Genomic DNA, 25,071 nt, shown 5'->3' with positions numbered 1-25,071 from the left:
AGATGGTGGGTTTCCAACACATTTAAGAAAGAAAAGGCATTAACACCTTCACATCTCAGGGAGGGCTTCATATAGGAGGTGATACCTGAACTCAACCTTAAAGGAAGATGAGGATTCTGAGAGGCAGAGTTGAGGATGATCTATCATCTAGGCTAGGCTTTTGTGAGTACAGCAGAGTTTGGAAATGGTGGCCAGAAAGTGGCATGCAGGCCTAATTCCAGACAAGATGATGATGATGATGATGATGATGAGAGCTAACATTTATAGAGCACTTACTGTGTGCCAGGCACCGAGCTAAGCACTTTATAAATATTATCTCATTTAATCCTCACAACAACCTTGGGAGGTAGGTGCTATTATTATCCCCATTTTACAGCTGAGGAAACAGAGAGGGTAACAGTTGCCCAGGGTCACACAGCTAGTAAATATGTTAGGCAGAATTTGAACTGAGGTCTTCTTGACCTCAAATGCAGTGATCTTACTTGGGGAAAAAAAAAAGCACTGAACTGGGAGTTAAGAGCACTGGATTCTAGTCCCAGTACTGCCACTAATTAGCAATGTGATCTTAGGCAGGGCATTTCATCTTTCTGGACCTTAGTTTCCCCTCTCTATTAAATGGGACAGAGGAAGTTGGACTAGATGATCTCATAAGTCCCCTTCTAGCCCTTGAAATTGTTCCATCTTTCACTTAGGTCTCCACTCACCACATAGAAGAGTTGTTGGGTTTTTAGTTTCAAATTATCCTTTGCCTGGACTTATTTTTAGGCAACCTGGGGGGAAAATTCTCATTTTGCCAAAGTATGCAGCAAAAAAACCAAAGAGCCAAGGCATTATTTGGTGATTACATTAACCATAGCAATGAAAACAGAATTGTACTGATCTCTAGATTTTCAAATCATCCTGTAACATCATACAGCCATTTCCAACCGTGTATCCTGTGACACACCTGGAAAGATCCAAGTGCCCTGTGGCGGGCTTTGGATTGAGGTAGAAGGATTGGAGGCCAACAATCAGAGAACATTTTAGTCACAAGGGATCTTGGAGACTGTCTAGTTCAACTCCTTCATCCTACAAATGAGGAAACTGATGTCCAGAGAGAGAGGAAGGGGATTGCCCAAGGTCACACAGGTAGGTAGTGCCAGAGATGATGATGATTGATGATGATGATGAAGAAGAAAAAGAGAGAATGGAGATATAAGCATGAGAGGAATAAAAGAAAAAGAGAGCAGGAAATGAAGGGAGAGAGAGAGGGGGAGGCGGAGGAGGAGGGAAGAAGAGAAAGAGGTAGGGAGAGAAAGAGAGGGAGGGAAGGAAGGAGACAGAGAGCGAATGGGGAAAAAGGGAGAGAGAAGGGGGAAGATAAGAGACTCAGAGTCTAATCTGACCTCCTCTGCTTTCCACACACCCCACTTTCCTCCCCAATGGCAACCAATGAGAAGCTTGGATTAGGTGGTAAAGACTGGGGCCAGACCAGCCCCAGATAAAGACTGGGGCCCCTTTCTGGGGCCAAACAGAAAAATTCTGAGCCCCCACATAGTAGTTCTTCAAAAACTGATAATACATATTATGATGCCATCCAGTTCTTCTCTTCTCCAGGCTAGAACATCGCCAAACTCCTTCAGCTAATCCTTATATAGTGTGACCTTGAGACCTGATGTAGAGTATGGGCAGAGATAATGGACACTTGACAAATACTTGTTGAAAGAAGATGCATGAAGATTGGCAAAGATGACAAAGATGAGAGTAGCCAATGTTGGGTGGAGTTATGGAAAGATGAGCACAGTAATGCATTGTTAGGGAACCAGTGAATTTGTCAGCCATTCTGGAAAGCAATTTGAAATTATACTAAGACAGGAATTAAAATGTTCATACCCTTCTGACCCAGGTATTACACTGTTAAGCATGTATTCCAAGGAGATCAATGACAAAGAGAAAGGCTCCATATGTACCAAAATGTTTATAGGAGCATTTTTTTGTGAAAAGAAAAAAAAAAGAACTAGAAGCAATGTAGAATGCTCATTGGTTGAGGAGTGGCTAAATGTTGTGATACAATTTTTGAGATTACTGTCCTGTAAGGAATTAAAATTATGAATAGAGAGAAGCATGGGGAGTATTATGTGAACTGATTCAAATCGAAATAACAAGAACCAGGAAAACAGTATACACAATGGCTATAAAAATGTAAATGGAAAGAATAACAACAAAACAATTGAAACTGAATTTATAATGGCCAAGCTTGCCCTCAAAGAAGAAATATGAGAAGGGACATCCTCTTGTTTCTTTGCAGAAGTGATGACTGTGGATGTGGAACACAGCATGAAATGTCAAACTTTTTCTGATAAGATGGTTGTTTTTGCTGAACTTTTTTTCTTTCTCTTTTAAAAATTCTTTGTGATAAGAACTGGCCCTCTAGTGGGGTGGGGAAGGAATATAGTGGCAAATACAGGTAAATGTAAAAACAAAAGATATTAATAAAAGGTATTTTTAAAAAAAAGTTGTTGCATCAATTCATCTCAACTCACACCAGTATTTATTAAATGCTGCTATATGAAAAGTATTGGGTTTAGAGTCAGGGATACTTGGTTTCATGCTCTACTGTTGACACCTCTAAGTTGACATCTCTAAGTTAGAGATGAATTGTGATGTCTACTAGTAGGGAAAGTTCTCACGTGGGGACTTCATATGCTGATGAAATCACTAGTCCTTCATGTATTCACTTACGCACAAAGTTAGGCATTAAGGATGGATGTAAAGATGAAAAATGGCATTCAGTCCTTGCCCTCAAAAAGTCTGAGAGGGGGGTAAGGATTATATGATACAGTAATAACAATACAAAGCAAAAAATGAGTCTGGCAAAGTGCTGTAAAAAATTTGAAGAGGGAAAGATCTTTCATGAATGAATATGTGAACGAACATGTATGCACGTGTGTGCTTACACATGCTCTTGGTTGGTTGGTTACTGTTCTTCGTACTCAAAGAAGACCAAAATGACACCACTATATTAGAGTCACGTTACACTGTGTCTGACTGTGGCTGATCAGACCAATATGAGCTTGGAATGTTCTACCACAGGTCAGGCACAAATAGTCCATGTGGACATTTGGGGTGAATTCTCTAAATTTGAGCATCTTGCGTTTCTTTTGAGCTACTTCAATTCTGTTTTGCTCATGGAACAAATTTACGTGCTGCACCTCATTGTAGAGGTAGCATCTGAGTTGGGATTTGGATAAAACATACTTTAACTGGGCAGCTAGGTGGCCCAGTGGATAGAGTGAGGTCTGGAGTTAGGAAGACCTGAGTTCAAATTCAGTCTCAGATACTTACTAGCTGTATGACCCTGGGCAAGTCACTTAACTTCAACCTGTCTCAGTTTCCACATCTGTAAAAGAGGGATAATGATAGCACCTACCTCCCAGTGTTTCTGGTTTTTTTTTTTTTTGTGAGGATCAGAGATAATAATTGTAAAGTGCATAGCATAGTACCTGGTACATAGTAAGTGCTATTTAAACATTAGCTCTTATCATTACTATTAAACTGACCAAGATGGGGGGAGTCTATTCTAGGTATGAGATATGGGGCACTATGTATACAAAGGCATAAAGACAGGAGAAGGAAGTTTGAAAAAGGAAAGAGAGCAGGCCAAAATGTTGAACATATGGAAGTCAATAGAATGAGATAAGGTTAGCAAGGTGGTAGGTTGGAGCTGGATTATGGAGGACATTGATTGCTGAAATCAGCAGTTTATACTTAATTGGGTAAGCAATAGGGAGCCATGGAAAGTTTTATAGTAAAGGAATGACATGACCTGATGGTAGGAAGATCAGTTAGGAGGCTATTTTAATTGTCTAGGCAAGAAGAAATCACAGAATTTTTGATTTATAGTTTGAGAAAAACTTATGAGGCTATCTTGTCCAATTTTGTCATCTACACATGAGGAAATTGAGGTCCAGAGTGGCTAAGCAATTTGCTCAGAGTCACACTGGTCATAGAACTCAATTTAATAGTAATAATAGTATATATAGTGTTTACTATGTGCCAGGCACTGTGCTAAGCACCTTACAATTATTATTTCATTTGATTCTTATAACACTCCTGGGAGGTAGGTGCTATTACTGTCCCTATTTTACAGAAGAAAAACTGAGGCAAACAGGTTAAGTGACTTGCTCAGGGTCACCCAGCTAGTAACTGTCTGAGGCTGAATTTGAACTCAGGTCCTCTGATTCCAAATTCAGCAGCATTGTACTATCCCATGTTTCCTGCCAGTAAAGGCTTTCCTTGACTGAATGAGTCACCGCCAATAGTCTATGCCTAAATGACTTATATGATTCCCCTAAAACAAACCACAGAAAACCCCAGGAGGCTAGTCCACTAGAAAGTTCCCATGGGAGTAGGATGAAGGCTTTAGGTTGCTATAGAGGAAATTTGGTAGGGTTTAAAATACATGGTGTCTGAGGTCTTTTCAGAATTCATTTCTGGGACCCAGAAGTTACTTATTGGACCCTCTTATTTATATAGCTCAAGAAAGATTTCCAGACATATATTTGAGAATCTGAGAGTTAGGGTGATGCTGTGGAAAGATCGATGGAGCTGGTGTCATCAGATCTGGGTTCAAATTTTGGCTTTCAATCTGAGTCTTGGTTTCCTCATTTGTAAAAAAGAGGGGAGCGGATTTGTGAAGTCTCTTTCAGCTCTGTGTCAGGGATCTAAAAAATAAAAGGACAGAATCTGGGACATGTTTCTAGCCTTTTGGGAGGAGGATTTGGCCCACTTCCAACTAAGTGGAGCTGGTACAAGTGTGCCCCCTTAGAGTGAAGAAAACATGGATGAAACTTGCCTGAGGAAGGGGGATTTGGATGGTCATAGGGTCCATGCCCAGGTGACAGCTAAAGAACAGAGGGAATTTCTCCAGTAAAATTAGAAAACAAACCTGTTAATCATCCCTAGCCTTTCTCACTTCTTTTAATCTAATCACAACCATCAGTTTTTCTTCCCTGATGCCAGCAAATTCCTGATATAAGAGCAGGTGATCAGTACCTAGCACCCCAGGTAATTGAAAAAGATTACTCTGAACCCTCTTCTCTGTTTCCCCCTACCCTGTCACTGTGTACCCCGTGACTGCTTGAGTGTGTGTGTGGAGGAGGAGGAGGGCAAACAGCTGGAAGAAATTGAATGTTTTCCCAAGGGACAGTTGGAGACACACTGACTCATGTTGGTTGGGTAGGAATCTTCCAGGAAGTCTCAGGCTCTTGGGATGGGTGGAGACTTCCCTGCTGCCTCTTGTCACCACAGGGCAATAGGGAGGTGGTGGTGGGGTACTGGGATGTTCCTATGGGGGTAGATGACTGCCCCAAGATGTTATTCTGTCAGACAGGTGTAACTAGTGGTTACCTGGAGAGGTTACTCCGTAACCTGAAGAGAGGGGGACAGGCAACCAGCTACTTCTCATAGGGGCTGAAATGCCAGACCTGGCTGAGGCAGAAAGCCTGTGAGGAGAGGGGAGAAAAAAACAGAGAAGCAGGAACTAGGCTTTTAAAACACTTAAACCAAAGGAAATCACAATAACATGGGATGAGGAAAATGAAAGGCCCTGGGAAGTCACCAGGAATTTGATTCTGTGTGTTGGTTTCCAAGAAGCTAACTTAAGCATCTCCTGGTGGATATTAAAAAGAAGCTTTGAGACTCAAGCCACTGGTGGGGGGAGGGAGGGAAAGAAGGAGGGAGGGACGGAGGGAGGGGAGGTGTGGAGAAAAAAAGGCATGCGCACCAGAAACTGCAGGCTGTAGCTTTAAGATCATCTCAGGGAAAACTTGGACTTTACAGTAGTCCTGCGTGGGGTGGACTATTTGGGGGCTGCTGGATTTTTTTCAGGTCATATGTCCAGCCCCTTCTCCCTTTGCTTTTTATTTCTCTTCCTTTTCTTCTTTTTTCTACTGTTTCAAAGAGACAATGCTACTTCAGTTTAGAGCACAAACATATGATCAGCACATGGAAATGTGGTAATTTGTATGCATTCATGATTGCAACAGATTGAAGAAATTAGACCAGACAAAGAGCTGTTCTGGAGGAGGAGGAGGAGGAAGAGGAGGAGGCAGAAAGAGGGAGGGAGTGGGAGGTGAGAAAAGGGACGCCTCCAAAAAAAAAGGGAAGGCCTTGATACTCCTGCTGCTGCTAAATATATCCTGTAGTAATGGAGAGAGACCGGATCACAGGTAGGCAATCAACCCCCCCCCCCAATTTATTACTTCTTACCCTTCCCCCATCCCTTTGACTCACAGCACTGAAGTTGAAGGAAAGAAGCAGCTGAGGGTCAGTTTAATTCATTTTTCTAAAAACTTTTTCTGCTTTTAGTCTTGATCCTTCCAAATTTTCTGGACTTAGTGTCATTCCAGAGGGAGGGGGGCTGGGGGAGTGAAGGTGGGGCGCGCAGCTTTTTTCGGCGTCTGGATTTCATTTGAGACCCGCTTCTTCTTCCATTCGCTCGTTCTCTTGTTCATTTCCCAATCTGCCACGCTGAGTCCTGAGAGGACAGTGAAGGCTGAGACTGTTAACTCTGGGGCTGGGGACAGGCGGATGGGGGGAGCTTTGTAATTGTCAGTTTGGTTGGTCCGTTGGTTTGCCTGTCTTTGTGGTTTGTCTTTTTGCCGTTTGTCAAGATTCGTTTTCAAGGTCGTCTTGGTCTCTTCCGTGAAGTAGTATTTATGTTCTTTTTTGGGGAACCTGATTACAGGAGATGAAGCTGCTGTCACCCCAACGAGGGCCTGTGTGTCTCTTCCCAGTAGGGAGGAATTTTTGCCTACGGTGGGAGGGATGGGGACAGCTTAGGTGGAAAAACCATTTTTGGGGGGTGGTGGGGTGGTGGTACAGTGTAGAAACTGTGTTCACCTTGAGATGTGTGACTTCAGAAATAATCTGAAAACTGCACAGAAAGTTTTGTGGCAGTTTTGGGGAGTCTACTCAGAAAGCATCATGGGATTCTATGGAACATATAGATGTTTGGATGCCTGAGAGGAGGGTGGGGAATGGGTAAATAATTTTCATTGAGCCCAAATTGGCAGGATAAGGTAAAAAAGGAAATTTAAGGGCTCTTGAAGGAAGTGAGAAGAGGTGAAAGATTCAGGTATTCTGAATTTTTCAAGCATTCACTGTCAGTACTGGAAGCACAGACTACTGTTGCATTTCCTTTGGTTGTTGGCTACTGGTTGTCAATGTCTGCTTCTTATTTATCTGTACTGGAGGCCAAGGGAAGGTATTACCTCAGGGATCCTTCTGAGGGATGGGTCCTTTCAAAGTTGGAATGCATGCCTAGAGTTAGTGTTAAGATTGGCAAGGAAGGCTGCTCTGGGCACTGCTGACAGGGGCTTCTGTGTATGTCTCTGCTTTCTCTCCCTACAAGTAAGACCACAGGGAGGCGAAGCAGCCACGCAGTCAGGGTGGAGGGCAACAGCTGGTATTGAAACCTATTTGTACTTTCCATGTTTGAGCTTGGTGATGTGGGCCAGCTGGGCAGTTTGACTGTGGTTCTGTAGTCGCTGACAGACGTCTTAAATGCACAGAGGTATACAGCAACTTGCCTAACCAAACACAGCCTGGAGGAGAAGTGGAGAGCATGTTTTTCTGTAGCAGGATAGTGAGGAGCTGGGAGGTATCCAGCATCTAGCAGTATGGGTAGATTAAATTGAATGAGCCAACTGCTGGTCCTCTTACTCTAGCCCAGGGGTGGGCAAACTATGGTTTTGACATTTATAAGCACAATAAAACTTTATTTAAAAATGTAAATGGGGGCTTAGTTTGCAACCCCAGTTCTAGATTCTAAAAGCATAGGCTATCTCAAAAGAGTAGTTGGCATATGCCTAAGTACCCAGTGGGGTAGTCAGGCCCTGTCTGCCATCTTCCTAATTTCCCTATTCATGTCCATTGTACCATATCCTCCCAGTCATCCATCATCTTCGACTCTTCACTCTCTCTCGCCCTGCCCCCCTCCCCACCATAGCCAATCTATTACCCAGTCCTGTCATTTCTACCTTAAGACCATCTCTCATAATAGACCCTTTCTCTACTCTGCCACTGTCACCACGTTGTGGATTATTTTAATAGCCTGCTGATTGGTCTCTCTGTCTCTATTCTCTCCTACAGTCCATCTTCCACTTAGCTGTCCAATTGATTTTCCTAAAATACAAGTTGACCATGTTACCCTCCTATTCAACAACCCCATTGGATCACTTATAAAATCCTCTGTTTGATTTTAAAAGTCATTCATAACTTGACCCCTTCCTATCTTTCCAGTTTTCTTATACTTTATTCTCTGCCACCCCCACCGCCCATATTCTTCCATCCAGTGACAACAATCCTTGCTGTTCCTTATATTAGACTCCTGATTCCAGGCATTTTTCACTGCCTGTCTCCCATGCCCTGAATACTCTCCATCTTAATCTCTACCTACTGGCTTCCGTGGCTTCCTTCAAGTTTCAATTAAAGTCCCACCTTCTGTAAGAAGCCTTTCCCAATTCTTCTTAATCTTAGGGCCTTCCCTCTGAGATAAGTTCCAATTTAGCCTGTGTATTTCTTGTTTCTACATAATTTATTGCGTGTTGTCTCCCCCCAGTAGACTGTGAACTTCTTTCAAGCAGGCACTGTTTTTTGCCTTTCTTTGTATCTCCAGTGGTAAGCACATAGTAGAGACTTCATAAATTCTTGTTGACTTGACTTCTTACTCTGAAATGTGATGGTAATAGACCAGAACTCAAAGAATGTTAGGGCTAGAAGGGAAGATTCTAGTCCCAATCTCACCCATTTTACAGATAAGGAAACTGAAACTCAGATGGGATCAAGAATGAAAATGAGAATGGGGAGAAAGATATGAGTGACTTTGAGGAGAGGTCAGATACTTACTCAGGTTCCTAGCTCTAACATTCTATGATTGTGCATCAACACAGAGGTCTAGCCAAGACTCCAGAGACCTTATTTACCAACTTTCATGAAATCAAAACATAGTATCTTGGCAAATGGCTAATTCTTCTCCATTCCTTTTAAAAACTCACCAAAAATGAGAGAGGCAATATGGTGTGGTGGCTAGAGATCCAGCCTCTGAGTGGAAGAAGACTTTGGATTCAACTATAGACTCTGACGCATATTGGCTTTATGACTCTGTGGATGGGGAAATTTGTCACTGGGAGCTCTCTACCTGTAGAAATCACTCATCTGGTGAAAACAAAACAAAACAAAAACTGACCCCAAATTCACTGAACTATTTGCTTAAGTAAATGGCATTCTGGCATGAAGGATTGCTTAGATCTGCTAACATGTTCATTTTCAAAAAGAGGGGTACTAGCTAGGAGTGAGTAGACCTGGAATCTAGTCTAGACTTTACTGGGTGATCTTTTGCCGCTTGACCTTAGGCCAATCACTTTGAACCTCTTTGAATTTTAGTTTCCTAATATATAAAATGAGAGGGTTGGACTAAATTTCAAAGGTTTGTTCCATTTCTATGGCTTTATATTTGAGCTGTGTTTCTCCATAAGCAGTAATGAGCAGCTAATAGGGTTCCCTCTCCTCTCCCCCTAAAGCTGTCCTGTTCCTTTATCCTGTGATCTTGGTTCTCTTACTTAATACATGTATGACTGGGCCCCATTTTTCTCATCTATAAAACGAAGGGATTCAACTGTATGGTTTCCGTGATTCTTTCCCGCTCTCAATCTCTGTTCCTATGATCTTTAAGTTGCTCAAAATTTGTTAGGGTAATTTTCTCATGGGAGTTCTAGCTTCTCTTGGCAGAAGCTGAGGGTCACAACCTGTTGCGTGGCAAAAACAAGGAAGTCTTACAAGACCTCTCCTTTACTGACACGCAGCTCCCACGGTTAGCTCGGCTCTCCTCTCATTGGGAGAAAAGTCTTACTCATACCCCTGACACGAGGGCTCCAGGTGTCCAGCAGACTTGGTGATTGGCTGTCACCTGGAGATCATACTTTGATTTGGTGTTACTAAGGATATAAAAGAAAGCTACTAGCACTTAATAAACAGAGCTTCTGCCATCTTGCTGTCTCCCGCCTCATCAATGCGCCTCCGGGTTAAGAGTATTGAGCTGGTCTCATGCTCACCACTGCAGCGGCAGTGTCAGCTGGCACCCAACATGGGGCAGGAGGAAAAGGCTCCACAAGCAGAAAATTACTTTTCCAAGAGTTTAGCGCTGGTAAGCTTGGAGCTTCAATATCGGAAAAAGAGATCTCTGAGGCGTATCCCGTCATAAGAAAACGACAGAGAAGGATCTCCCCTTGGCTCCCGGAACACGGTTGTTTTGAGCCAGGGAGATGGAAAGTATTTGGGGAACAGATGACATCTTTTGACAATACTTGCCCGGGAGAAGTAAGAGATGAATTTGACCTCCAGGTGAAAAACAACGGGACTGTGCAAATGGTGGGGTGTGACTTCGCAGGACTGTCCGTGTGGCAGCTGCTTTGTTGGTCCCGTGGTGACAGCCAGGGGGGGCTGCATGCGATTTTGGAACATTGCCCTTGCTGTGAACATTCCCGACATGGGGCTGCACCAACTTCACCTACTCGGCGGACAGGGGTCGCCCTGCTCCAACGCCACCTCCCTGCGCACGGGGGGTCTGGACAAATGTAAGGTGAACAATGACTCTGGTTTTGGCTAGCCTCATGTGGGAACCTTGTGGAGCTGAACATCGCCTCTGTATGAACTTAAGTAGGACTATTGTTCAATCATGGCATGATACTCACAACAGACATATGACTCCCAGCCCCTACCTATATGGGTTCCTGAAATGGGAAAACCTTGGAGGGATCTTTGGAAGGCTTTTGCAGCCACGGGTAACATAACAACAACCCTGTGAGCTTTTCCACTTGGATTATACTGATTGTTATAGTGTGCTTACTTTTATGCTGTTATAGTCGGATGTCTTTTGAAAGTAATGATCTCCATGTTTAAAAATGTTACGTTGCAAGTACACATATTAACGGACACATACCCACAACGATGCCTTTTCTAAAAAACAAAAAAGGGGGAATTGTTAGGGTGATTTTCTCATGGGAATTCTAGCTTCTCTTGGCAGAAGCTGAGGGTCACAACCTGTTGTGTGGCAAAAACAAGGAAGTCTTACAAGACCTCTCCTTTACTGACATGCAGCTCTCACGGTTGGCTTGGCTCTCCTCTCATTGGGAGAAAAGTTCTACTCATACCCCTGACACGAGGGCTCCAGGTGTCCAGCAGACTTGGTGATTGGCTGTCACCTGGAGATCATGCTTTGATTTGGTGTTACTAAGGATATAAAAGAAAGCTACTAGCACTTAATAAATGGAGCTTCTGCCATCTTGCTGTCTCCCACCTCATCAATGCACCTCCGGGTTAAGAGTATTGAACTGGTCTCATGCTCACCACTGCAGCGGCCGCATCAAAATTTGTATGGTACAGTGTAATGCTGGGGACACCAGCTTTATCATCCTCTGCTTCATCTCTAGGCCATCATCAAGGACAATAGAGGAGCATCCAAAAAGGGAGTCTATGGTAGGGAGGAAGGTTGGGAAGATACTGTTGTATACAGAAAGGGTGCCACTGTATGGTTTCCCCAAACTCTGCTCCAATTATGATTTCTCATTCATTAAGTTTCTAAGGTATGCTCAGGGCACAAGTTCCAGATATGTCTTCAAGATCCTTCAAGGCTTCAGAGTTGGGAGGGAGAGCAGTTGCTGGGTTGGATCACTGTTGGGGGGGGGGGGGGGTGGTGAGGACAAAAGATCCTCCCCTCTGATAATTCTGTAGTGAGCTCATGCTTGGGAAAGAGAATTTGTTGGGTAAGTAAGTGCCTGGGACAGCCAGTGGCCACTGATTTGGGGAGAACCTGGTTTTGGCCTGTTTTGCAAACCTAAAAGCCAGCTGGCTCCTTCTGCCTGCCACCCCCAATCAAGTCCTTGCTAAGGTTTTCTCTTTCCCCAGGAAGCTGTCATTGAGCTGAAATTAGTTGCTGTTCCATGGCTTGAGAATGAGTCATAAGAGTGAGATGACTGGACTGCTGAGACATGAAGGAATGGGCTTTTCCCAGCAGATCATTGGAATCTTTTTTTTCCCTTCTCATTTTTCCTTTGTTGTTGGACCGCTTCTGTGGCTTTTACAAATTTTGCAGTTTTATCTTGTTCCAAGAGCTAGTGTGAAATGGGTAGATGGAGCTGGACATCTGCAAGTGGGGAATTTTCCACTGGGACAGCTGTTACTTGCCCTAGGCTGGTAAGCCTGTTGAGCAGCTGGGCAAAGGATCATGCCTTGGAGGCAAAATTGGTAAATTGGTGGTGGTGAATATTGAAATATGTCCATGTCACTTACTACCAGACATATCAGACAGAAGCTATTCTGTGCTCATCCATGAACATAGGTTTGGGGTCCTAGCAGGATGCTAGGATACATTATCCCTAAAAGGCATTGATTGAATATCACCTTGGGGCCTAGTGCATAGCAGTTAGATTGGAGATATAATGATGTTCTTCTCTTGTTGGACAAAATGTAAGCATTTTTTGTAGTGCTAACATTTGTCCCTTTTTAATGGGAAAGAAATGGGTAGGATGCAGAGAGATTTCTGTAGTCTATTTCTTTGCATAGGTGGGCAGCACCACTGACTAAATTGCTTGTAAGGATTTTATTTTAAACTCAGTTTGACTCTTATTCTTTCCCTGTCTCTCTCCCTAACTATAATACCCTGGGAGATGTTTGAAGGCCAGTTTCAGATGCTTTTTTATATCTAGGGCAGAGTACTTTCAACGACTGGACTCTTCATTGGCCTCCAGTCTGAGTTACCTCAGCTATCCCACCCTCCCACCCCCAACCTTGAATTTCACAAGGATCCATGTGTGAATTAGTGTGCTTCCAGCTCAACCACTGGCTGTTGCCAGATGTCCTGGAGGTGGGGAGGTGGGGGTGAGAAGACAGTGTTGTAATGTTGTCTCATGCAAACTGTGTTGTTGCTGAACCATGGTTCCAGCACCATGCAGAGTTTTGTAAAGCCAGGGCAAAGGTATAAGCCATTCATTCCTTTTTTGATCTTGTTTCATCTCCTGTGCCCCCTTGGCCTGCTGAAACTTAGAAGTGGTCACTTAAGGTGTTTTTCCCTGAATTTCCTCAGGCTGGTGTTAATCTGCTCCCAATGGGTGACAGAGAAGAATGTTTCTTCTGACTACAAATGTAGTACCAAATGTGGGAGGAACCTACTGTTGAAAGTGTGTTGAACTTGAAATCAGAAGGTCTAGGTTTAAATCCCAATGCTGTCATTTACATTCTTGTGATTTTGAGCAAGTCTATCTTAATAATCTATCTTATCTAATCTATCTTATCCTCAATTTCATCATCTTTAAAATGGGGATAATAATACAGAACCTGTCTCGCTGAGTTATTGTGAAGACCAAATGAGATAACAATTTTAGTACTGTGTGACCTGCAAAGCACTATGTAAGTATAGACTATTAATTCTAATAATGATAATGATAAATTATAGGATAAAAGGAGTTTGGTATCCAGGTTTGGATAAGTTCACAAGGTAATGTTATATTTACCTTGTGTAAACCCTACTAGATAAAGGCTAGCTTTGGGTTCAGGGACCCTGGCCATATCCTTTTCTAGATCTTCTAAAATTATATTATTGATATCTTGTTTCTGTATCTCCTTCATTTCCAAATTCCAATTTCTTCTTCCTTTCCCTACTTAGTGAGTCACCCCTTTTAACAAAGAATAAAACAGAAAGGGGGAAGGGGGAAGCAGTCCAGTAAAACCAGCACGTTAGCTGAGTATGGCAGTATATGCAATCAGTGAACAAGAATTTATGAAGGGTTTACACTGTGCCAGGCACCGTACTAAGCACTGAGGATACCAAGAAAAGCCAAAACAGTCCCAATTCTCCAGAAGCTTACCTCCTTCTCTAGTGGAGAAAACATGTAAAGGAATAGGTATGTACAGGATGAATACAAAAGAAATGGAAAGCAATCTTAAAGGAGAAGCCTCTGGCAATTTGGAGAGACTGGAAAATGCCTTCTGCAGAAGAGGGCATTCAATCAACTAACTAATCAATCAATTATGCACCTACTGTGTGCCAGGCACAAGTACTAGGGGATACTAAAAGATGCAAAAAATAGTCCCTGCCCTTAAGAAGCTTACAATCTAATTGAAGGAAGCCAAGGATTAAGAGGGGAAGGTGATATGGTAGAGCATCCAGGATTGGAGTCCCAGCCACTGCAAAAGCTCAAATATGAAAGATGGAGTATTTGTGTTCAAGGAACAGCAAGGCTGTATTGTAGAGTGCATGGAGGGGAGTAAATAGTAAAAAGACTGCAAAGGGAGAAAGGGCCCCCATTGCGAAAAGCTTTAAATGCCAAACAGATGATTTTCTATTTGATCCTGGAAGTAATAAGGAACCACTGGAATTTATTGAGTAGGGCGAAATGACATGGTCAGATTTGTGCTGTAGGTAAATCATTTTGGCAGCTGAGTGGAGGTTGGATTGGAGTGTAAAGACTTGAAGCAGGGAGTCCAATTGGAAGGCTGTTATAGTACGTAGTCCAGCCTGGAGGTGATAAAGATCGTGGCAGTGTGAGTGGAAACAAGGGGTCTTAGAAGAGAGATGTGAAGGTAGGCATGACACAATTTGCAATGGATTGGATTTGTGGGATGTGCAAGAACAAGGAGTCAAGGATGATGCCAACATTTGGACTTGGTGGGCTAAGAAGGTGATGGTGGCCTCTCCAGTGAAAAGGGAGGGTTTTGGAGGACAGACACTGAGTTCTGTTTTGGACATGTTGAGTTTGAGATAATTATGGGACATGCAGTTGAAGAGATTTCATTTATCTATTTCTTTTGGGGAGATAGAGATGTCATGTTTGTAAGTAGAAGAGAAACAGCCAGTAGACAAGGAGAGACTGATGATTAATTAGCAGAGATGTCAAACTCTGGATCAAATTAAAATGTAATTGGGAAGTGTTTAACAAAACAAATAAAAATGAAATATCGTGTACGTAATGCTCATTTATATTTTCCTAAATCAGTATACCTTCACCATTTCTATTTGAGTTTAAAATCACTGAATTAGAGAGTAGGAATTTTTAAAAAGCAATGTGCTGGAGAAGATGGAATGGAATGGCATCACTTGTGCATGGAGAGGGTAAGTTTATCTTGGCAGTGTGAATGGCCACCTCTTCATGTGATATTGGACTGAAGGTGGAAATAGTGTGAGACAGTACCTAAGTGATGTGGGATGAAGAAGAGAGGAAGAGAAAAGGAGGCTCTGGGTGAATGGCCTCAATTTTTTTCAGTGAAATATGAGGTAAAGTTCTCAGCTGTGAGGGTAGGGAATGAAAGAGCCATGGGAGGTTTGAGGAGGGATGAAAAGATTTTGAAAGGCCACCCTGGTGACTGAGATAGTGCATCAATGAGGGAGATATAAAAGGATTGCCTTGCCTTAATGAGTGTCCAAATCATGTAGCATGAATTTATAGTGGATCCAGTCAGCACAATTTCATTGTTTTTTCCAGCTTCATTCAGCAGCATGTGAATGGGAATGAAGGTAACAGATGATAGGAGTAATCTAAGAATAAGACTTGGTGAAGCAAGATCATTAATAGGATAAGTGGGCAAGGGATTCAAGGGAAAAGGATAATGTGGGGTTTAACTGGTTCCCCAAAGAGTTAAGACAGGGATGGGAGGAATAGTGTCAGTGCAGGGGTGATGGCCTGGGAAAAAACTCAGAGGTGGAGGAACATGGTAACCTTGGTGAAAAGGACAGGGTTAGAGGTTGTAAAGGAGATAGAAAAATGGAATGACAGATTATAAGCAAATAAAGGTGTATCAGAGTTCATGACTATGAAAATGGAACAAGTGAGTGATGGTAAGCTCAAGGATACTGACATCTTTGTGTATATCTGAAGTGTGATGGTGGAGTATCCAAATCCCAAAAAATTTCTCTCTCATTTAATCATCCTTTCTGCTTTCCTTCAGTAACAGAAACTCTGCTACCTTCTCCTATTTCTTGCCTTCCTCATTCCTCTCAGACTTCACAGGTGAGGAATAAATGGAAGGTCACCCTTCTCCTCAATCCCCAATGCTAAGTTGGGGCCATATCAATCTTTTTTTCTCATCATTTTAAGTACAGTCTGTCTGTACTATATGTACTACTGCCTATTAAAAATCAGTTACTGTTAAATTTTCTGCTGCCCTGGACCCACTTCTACCATTCTTGATGACTTTTGTACCTTTCTCCTATTCTTTCTCTCTACCCTCTCCTTCAGCTAACAAACCAAGAGATCACTTGACCTCATGGTTTCTTCTCTTGGGGGACTTCCATCTCTATTCCATATTCCATATTCCATCTTCTTTCTCTTGTCTCTTAAATGTGCCTTCTCCCGAGGTTCTGTCTTTAATCTTTTGCTCTTAATTCCACAGCTTTATCTATTACTTCTATGTAATTGATTCCCAAATCCTCATCCTTTAGTCCTTATTTCTTATGTGAGACAGATGTTTCCAGCTGCTTGCTGGATATCCTAATGTAGAAGTTCTTTTGCTACTTCTAATTAAATTAAAGTTGAACTTGGCATTTTCCTCTCCAACACCACCCTTTCCTTTTTTTAAATTGTGCTGCCACTTACCTAGTTTCAAAATCTCAGATTCTACTTAAATTTCTTCTTCTCTTACTTCTCTCTCATATCCAATTATATCTAACATGTTAAGAGTCTATCACCAACTCCAGTCAATCCCTCTCCTCCACAACATCTCTTAAATTAACCTCTTTGTATTCTTATACTGTCACTCCCCTTTTTACCCCAATCCTGGACTCCTTGTAATAGCCTCCCAGCTGGTCTCCCAAGTCCCATCCAAACTAATTTACTTTTTTGATTCCTGAATATGCCTTATGCTTTCCTTCCTCTATGCTTTTTGTCACACCATTCTACTCAACTGGAATGCTTTACTTATTCTTTTTAACCTTTTGGATCCTACCAGATTTTCCAGGACTAATCAAATCCTGTTTCCTCTGCAAAGCCTTCTCTGACTACCTCACTTTGAAATGATTTCTACTTCCAACAATTCTCAAAATGTAGTTCAGGCATCCCTGAAGGCTCCTAAGACCCTTTCAGAGTATCCACAGGTCAGAACTATTTTCACAATAATACTAAGATAGCTTCCTTTCTAATACTGTAAATATTGATAGATATAACAACAAAAGTTTTTTGGGAGTCCTCATTAAGAGTACAAAGGAGAGGGGCAGCTAGGTGGTACAGTGGCCCTAAAGTCAGGAGGACCTGAGTTCAAATCCGGCCTCAGACCAAACAATTGACTCTTACTAGCTGTGTGACCTTGGGCAAGTCACTTAACCCCAATTGTCTTAAAAAAAAAAAAAGAGTGCAAAGGAGTGCTAATACCAAAAAGTTTGAGAACTATTGCTCTACACTATTCATTTGGCCATTAATTGCTGACTACTTCCCTGTGATCTCTTTTATTGTTGTGAGCTGTTATTTAAATCTTTTATTGCTGTTTAACTTTTCACTAAGAGCTCTATTTTATCTCACAAAATAAAATTTAAATTCCTTTGTGGACGGGACTTTGTTTCATACTTCTTTGTAGGTGCATAATAAATGTTTTTTATGCTGATTTGACTGAGTAGGTGCTTCTGGTGTGCTTTGGATGGAATCCATAGCACTTTGTCTTAGAGTGATGTTGAAACTCATGGTTGATTGGCTCTGGAATTGTCCTCATATGTTACCAGGAAAATTGTCAAGATTTTACTTCTCCAGTTCTACCCTAGACCAAGGCACCCGTGGCTTGGAGATGAAAAGTGGGGGGTGAATATTGTCCTGTTTTTTCTTTTTATTAAGCCACAAATGCTAGTCTTTCTTCAGGGATGTGGGGGAAGCCTAAGGGAGAAGCTATGTGGTATAGACAAGAATTTTGAAGTTGAAATATGAAACAGAGGCCATGGAAATTACATGGGATGAGTTACCATTGACTGTTGAGGTGTGTCCTGTCCAGGGGCAGCTAAGTGAGGCAGCTAGGTGGCAAAGTGGTTACAGTGCTGGGCCTGGGGTCAGGAAGACTCATCTTCATGAGTTAAAATCTGACCTCAGAGACTTACTAGCTGTGTGACCCTAGGCAAGTCACTTACCCCTATTTGCCTCAGTTTCCTTATCTGTAAAGTGACCTAGGGAAGGAAATGACAACCCACTCAGGTACATTTGCCAAGAAAACTCCAAATGGGGTCATGAAGAGTCAGACATGATTGAATAACAACAAAAAGGGTCATAAGGTTTTTAGCCTCTTTGGAGGAAACTAGTGTCTACATGTCCCATCCTTCTCCTATGCCCTTTGAACTATCACACAAGGATATAAGTGAGTGGTTACCACATTGTTTTCTGTTCATTCTGTTTAAATGTTTTACTTTACTCTTCAGGTGAACTATTATAATACAGGAACACACAGAAAAATGTTCAAGGAGTCTGCTGTGACTTGGGTTATTTCCTGTTGGTGTTAAGGTGCCTATGTACACTAAAGTGCCTGCCAATTTTGTCATGCCAGGCATGGGGGCTGTTGTTGGGAGGGCTTATCACCAGTCAGGACCCAAAGGGCAAAAGTGCATTTGCCTGAATAAACTACACTGTTTGCATTTTTATTCAGAGAGAAAGGAAATTGCAAAGGCTTATGTCCCTGGAAACTATTCAACAATAAATAAACTGATATATTCTAGAAGTATTAAAATACTAAAGCTTGAGGAGACTTTACAGCTCATTTAGTTCAATCCTTTATTTTCCAGATGAGGAAATTCGAATCCAAGTCTTCAAGATCTGGGTCAAAAGTCCATGAGCATTTTCTAAGCACTTGCTATGTTTCAGGAGCTGTGATAAGCCCTGGCCATACAAAGAAAGGCAAAAACGTGGTTCCTGCCCTCAAGGTGCCTACATTCCAATTGAGGAGGCAACATTTAAACAGCTTTGCACGTACAAGACATAGAACAGTGTAAATGGGTGGTGATCTTAGGAGGAAGGCACTAGCAGTGGAGGGAGATGGAGGAGGACTCCAAAAAATTTCTTGCACAAGGTGGGTTTTGAACTGAGCCTTGAATGGAGGAATGCCAGGGAACAGAGATGAGGAGGGAGCACTCCACAAATGAGGGACAGCCAGTGAAAAGGTATAGAGTTGGGAAGGACTATCGTGTCTAGGTAATATCAAAGAAGACCATGAAGAAGAAAGTGTAAGAAGGCTAGACTAGCCAGGATGTAATGATTTTTCTATTTGATCCTTGGAAGTAACAGGGAGCTGCTGGATCTTATTGATTGAGTTGGAGTGGGGAGGTGACATGGTCAGATCTTTGCTTTTGGAAGATTGCTTTGGTAGCCGAGTGGAGGATGGACTGGAATAGGGAGAAACTGGAGTCAGGGAAACTAACCAGAATGTTATTGCAATAGTTCAGGCATGAAGGTGATGAGGGAATTCACTGGGGCGGGGTGGGGGCAGTTGTATGAGTGGAGAGAAGCAGATTTGTAGGAGAGGCATTGTGAAAATAGAAACCACAACAGTTGGCACCATATTGAATATGTGGGGTACAAGAGGAAGCAGTTGCAGATCACACCAGCTGCCAACTTGAATGACGGTATGGAGAGTGGGGTCCTCTATAGCAGTAGGGATATTAGGAAGAGGGGAGGTTTTAAGAGGAAAGATAATGAACCCAGTTTTGGATATAATGATTTTCTCTTTGCCTTCCACTTTGGGTTTTTGCCTGGCCTACTTGGTATAGACAACTGCATGCTAACTGCTGCTACTACTAAGCCCCATGGGTTCAAAATGTCCTCTTGTACTTCTGCTGCCCTCTTGCTGTATTCCAATTACTGCTAGCCTCTAGGCTTTAGACAGCATTTGGAGGACAAGAGATCCTTTTCTTTCCAACCTCACTTACCTTTTTGTACGGGGTGAGTCTGATTTGCTCATTTGCTAGCACCATTTCAGTGAAGATGAGTCATGCTTAGAACCCCATGGGCCCTCATTGTCCTTCTTCTTCCTGAATCCTCATCTCTATTGATCTCTTTGCCTTTAGTGGTGACTCTGAAGGTTTTATGAGCAGAAAATTACTTTGTTCTCTCTGTGCTGGGAAATGTCAGAACCCTAGCCTCAATTACCAGAGTATTAGCAAAGCTAATTTTCCATAACCACGGATCAGATGTGGAATGGTACCTTTCCAAGGCAATAAAAGAGCCAGATAGCCAGTGACTGTGAATGGCTGCTAGAGCAACGTAGCTTTCATTCTTTAGCTAGATTCTCAGACCCAGACACCTCCACCCAGAGGACCTTGACTAAATGTGAGGCAAGGGAGAACTAAATCCCTCCAGAACTCCTGTGATAAGCCTGTTCTTCCTAGCTGTCCCTAAACTTGTCTGGGTGACTTAAAGTACACATAAGAATGCTTTTAGTACCTACATGGTACTAAAAAAGCATGATGTTATTATCATTATTATATTTTTTGGTGAGGCAATCGGGGTTAAGTGACTTGCCCAGGGTCACACAGTTAGTAAGTGTCAAGTGTCTAAGGCCAGATTTGAACTCAGCTCCTCCTGACTCCAAGGCTGGAGCTCTATCCACTGTGCCACCTAGCGGCCCCTGTTATTGTTATTATCATTATTCCTGCTGTCATTCATTGAGGGATTGGGGATTTTTACTCCAAAGGCTAAAATTGTACCTTTGAGTTTTCTCCTTCCTTTCATCTCCAGCCTGATTCACTCAGTAACCACTTTTGTGTATTGTATGCACTGTTTTTCAATTGTTTAAAGTGTACAGGACACCTAGGTGGTGCAGTGGATAGAGTATTGGTCCTGAAGTCAGGAGGACCTGAATTCAAATACAGCCTCAGACCAAACACCTGACACTAGCTGTGTGACCCTGGGCAAGTCACTTAACCCTGTTTGCCTTAGTTTTCTCATCTGTAAAATGAGCTAGAGAAGGAAATGGCAAAACTATTCCAGATCTTTGCCAAACGGGATCATGAGGAGTTGGACGTGCCCGAAATGACTAAGCAACAAAAAAGTTGCAGCTACAGTTGTTTACTCCCCTTAGTTTGACTTGGCTTAGAATAAGCTATCTCCTGTCCAGTTAGCTGGGTCTGGGTCTGGGTCTACCCTCAACAGGAAGGCTATTAATTCTCACAGCTAACAGCACCCTAGAGATCATATAAATCAAAATCTCCATACCTATGTAAGGAATCTTCTTCATAATCTGCCTAACAACTGGTCACCTAGCCTGAAGACCCCTAGTGTTGGGAACCTCATCATCATGTATAGGCAGTTTAGGTGGTGCAGTAGATATAGAGCACTGAATTTGGTCAGAAAGATCTGAGTTCAAATCCACTCTCAGATGCTTACTAGCTCTATGACCTGGGCAGGTTACTTAACCTCTGTTTGCCTCAGTTTATTCAACTTTAAAATGGGAATTGTAACCACACTTACCTAGTAGGCTTGTTGTGAGGATCAAATGAAAACCCTTAGCACGGTGCCTGGCACATAGTAGGCTCTTTATAAATGCTTATTCCCTCCCTTCCTTTCTCCCTCTATCAAGAGTGCTTTAGGCTTTTTGGCTGCCAAGTCACGCTATTGACTCACATATTAAGCTTGCAGTCAGCTAAAAGCCAAAGGTCTTTTTTTTTTTTTTAACTCTGAATGAATTTTACATGCATTTTCCCCATCCTCTACTTATACAGTTAGATTTTAAAATTAAAAATGTGTTGTTTTACATGTATCCCTATTAAACCTCATTTTATAGATTCAGGCTGTCATTCCGGTCTATTGAAATAGTTTCAGATCCCAGTTCTATCATCCAGCACCTTAATTCTCTCTTTTAGCTTGCATGTCATCTAAAATTTTGATCAGCATGCCATCCATATCATCATTCAAATTATAGGGTTAACTAGGTGGCACCGTGGGTAGAATGCTGGGTCTGGAGTTAGGAAGACCTGAGTTCAAATCCAACCTCATACACTTACTAGCTATGACCTTGGGCGAGTCACTTAACCTTTGTTGCTTCAGTTTCTTCATTTATAAGATGGGTATAAAATAGTCCCTCACAGGGTGCTGTGAGGATCAAATGATATAATGTATGTCAAATGCTTTGAAAACCTTAAAGTGCTATATAAATGCTATTCCTCCTCCTCCTCCTGCTGCTTCTCCTCTTCATCCTCCTCCACCATACTTCTACCCCTGATGTGAGGACCAGTTATTTTTCTTAACTTTCTTGGCCGTATGAGAAACAAAGCCATTTTTCTCTGGACTTCAAATACAACTGACTTTGTCTGCAGTCAAAAAGCAGTTTTAAGTGCTTGTTGTGTGCCAAACACTGTATTAAGCTCTGGGAGTACAAAGAAAGGTTAAAAACAAAGTCCTGGATATCAAGGACTGCAGATTCTGATAGAGGAGATAACATGCAAATAACTGATATGAATTTATTGATATAATATATTTGCATATTGAATAATCAATGTGTTTGTTAATATTAATAATTCATGTTTTTATAATGTCTATCCATTAATTTATTTATTTGAAATGAGAGATAATCTCAGAAGGAAGGCACTAGCAGTAGAGAGGACCAGACCAGGAAAGTCCTCCTGCACAAGGTGAGATTTAATCTAAGTCTTAGAGGCAGAGTAAGGAGGAAAAGCATTCCAGGGCATGGGTGAAAAAGCATGGAGCGTAGAGCTGACGTTGCGTGTAAGGAACAACAAGAAGGCCAGTATTGTTAGACCATAGAGTATGTGGAACATCATAGAATGTAAGAAGAATGGAAAGGTAGGAAGGGGTCAGGTTATGAAGAGCTTTAAAAGCCAACACATAATTTAAGTTTGATCCTAAGGGAATAGGAGCCACTGGAGTTTATTGAGTAGTGAGGTGACATGGACAGACGTGTGCTCTGGGAAGATCACTTTGGTAGCTGAGCAGAAGACAGACTGCAGTGGGGAGAGACCTAAGGTAGGGAGACAAACCAGAAGGCTATTACAGTGGTCCGGGCATGAGGTGATTGGGCACCTGTACAAGGGTTGTGGTTGTATGAATAAAGAGAAGTAGATGTATGGGAAAGATATTGTAAAGGTAGAAATGATAAAGGACAACTATGTGGCTCAGTGGATAGAGTGCCTGGAGTCAGGAAGACTAATTTTCCTGAGTTCAAATCCAGCCTCAGACTCTTACTAGCTGTGTGACCCTGGGCAAGTCACTTAACCTTGTTTGCCTCAGTTTCCTCATATGTAAAATGAGCTGGAGAAGGAAGTGGCAGATCACTCCAGTATCTTTGCCAAGAAAATGATCCCTAATGGGGTCATGAAGAACAATAGAAATGATAAGATGTGGCAGCAGATTGGATGTGTGGGGTAAGTGAGAGTGAGGAGTTGAGGATCACATTGAGTTTGGCAGGTTAGCTCACTGGGAGGATGGTGGTGTCCTCAGCAGTAACTGGGAAGTTTAGAAGAAGAGAAGGTTTTTAGGGAAAATGTTGAACTCATTTCGAGTTCAGTTTTGGAAACGTTGAGTTTAAGACATCTAAGGGACATCCAGTTTGAGATGTCCAATAAACAATCGATGGTATAAGATTGGAGCTCAGGAGACGGTTTTATGGTTGGAGATTTTAGATTTAGGAATCACCTTCATAGAGATGACAATTGAACCCATCAAGTTGAGATCATCAAGCAATATTGTACGTTGTTTGTCTTTTGTTTTTGAAGAGGACCAGTGACATCAAGGGGTGATGTCTATTAGATTTAAGTGAGAGTTGCACAAAGTTGTCAGCCTCGCTCTCTCTTCCAGAATCATTAAAGTCCAGATTGTATAGAAAGAGAAGATGAAAGGTCCTAAGACAGTGCCTTGGGGTCACCCCTGGTTAATAGGTGTGTCTTAGATGAAGATCCCACAAAGGAGACTGTAGGAGGAATTCCAGTAGAAAGCAGTGTCACAAAAACCTAAAGAGGAGAGAGTATCCCTGAGAAGAGGGTGCTTAACACCGTCAAAGGCTGTAGAAAGGATGAAGATTGAGAAAGGGCCATTAGATTTAGAAATTAAGAGATCACTGGTAAATTTGGAGGGCACTATTTCAATTGAATAATGAAGTGGGAAATCATATTGTACAGAAACTTTAGAGTTGAATGAAAAGAGAGGATGTGAAGACACAAAATGTAGATAATCTCACGGAGAAAGAAGTATAAGATAATGGTAAGTGGTGATAGATCAAGTGAAGATTTTTTAAGGATGGGGGAACATGGACACATTTGTAGGTAGCAAAAAAGGTGTCAATAATCAGACAGATATTCAGGATTAGCCAAGAGAGTGGGGATTATAGATGGGATAGTCTTCTGTAGGAGATGAGATGGAATGGGATACTTTGTGCATGTAGAAGAGTTTGCCTTGGCAAGAAGGCCTATCTCTTCATGTTAGACAAAGGTGAAGGAAGAGAATGTATAGGATGTAACTGATAGCAGATTGATTAGGGAGGTATAGAAAGATTGCCTTGCTTCGGGGAAGGTGAGGAACCAATTGAGATTATGTAGTAAATCTGTAGTAGATGCAAGTCAACATTGCTTGGTTCAGCACTACTTGAGAAACAGGGAAGGAAGTGGATGATGGATGAGAAATTCTCCTTGATGCTGTCTGCGGCCCAATTCAGTGCTATGCTGTCACAGAAGTTTCTTACATCAAATTTTCCTTGTTGTGAGCCATTTAGGCCTGGGGATGATAGAGAAGATGATAACAACTGACATTTGTTTGCAAAGCACTTTACCTACCTAGACTTATTGGAGCCTTACAGCTACCAGGAAGGTAGGTACTGTCTCTATCTCTTCTGAATCTTGCAGATGGTGAAACTGGGCCTTTGAATTATTTGTGACTTAAAGTGTTCTTCCCTGGCTTCTCTAAATAGATCTAGTGTCTACATTCTTACCCTCTAGTTTTCTATTTTCTTTCTTTCCTCCTTTCTTTCTTTCTTTCTTCCTTTCTTTCTTTCTTTTTCTTTCTTTCTTCCTTTCTTTCTTTTTCTTTCTTTCTTTCTTTCTTTCTTTCTTTCTTTCTTTCTTTCTTT

General features: G+C 42.0%; 1 protein-coding gene across 2 annotated transcripts in view; it reads left to right on the top strand.

The window, feature by feature from the left end:
• The window catches only part of SEPT9 (septin 9), a 342,062-nt gene that overhangs the window by 60,568 nt on the left and 256,423 nt on the right, over positions 1-25,071 (top strand). The window contains exon 1 of one of the 2 annotated variants that reach the window (XM_027850049.1): positions 6,162-6,209. The exons of the other annotated variant lie outside the window; for it this stretch is intronic. Within the exon in view, the coding sequence (XP_027705850.1) occupies positions 6,188-6,209 (22 nt within the window). The 5' untranslated portion in view covers positions 6,162-6,187. Of the gene's footprint in view, positions 1-6,161; positions 6,210-25,071 lie in introns of those variants that run through there. 2 annotated transcript variants of the gene reach the window in all.

This window comes from Vombatus ursinus, unplaced genomic scaffold (genome assembly GCF_900497805.2).
Source record: "Vombatus ursinus unplaced genomic scaffold, bare-nosed wombat genome assembly UNPS02008996.1, whole genome shotgun sequence".
Classification (NCBI taxonomy): Eukaryota; Metazoa; Chordata; class Mammalia; order Diprotodontia; family Vombatidae; genus Vombatus; species Vombatus ursinus.
Note: the sequence above shows the minus strand (reverse complement) of the source record. Positions and strands in the feature narration are given on the sequence as shown.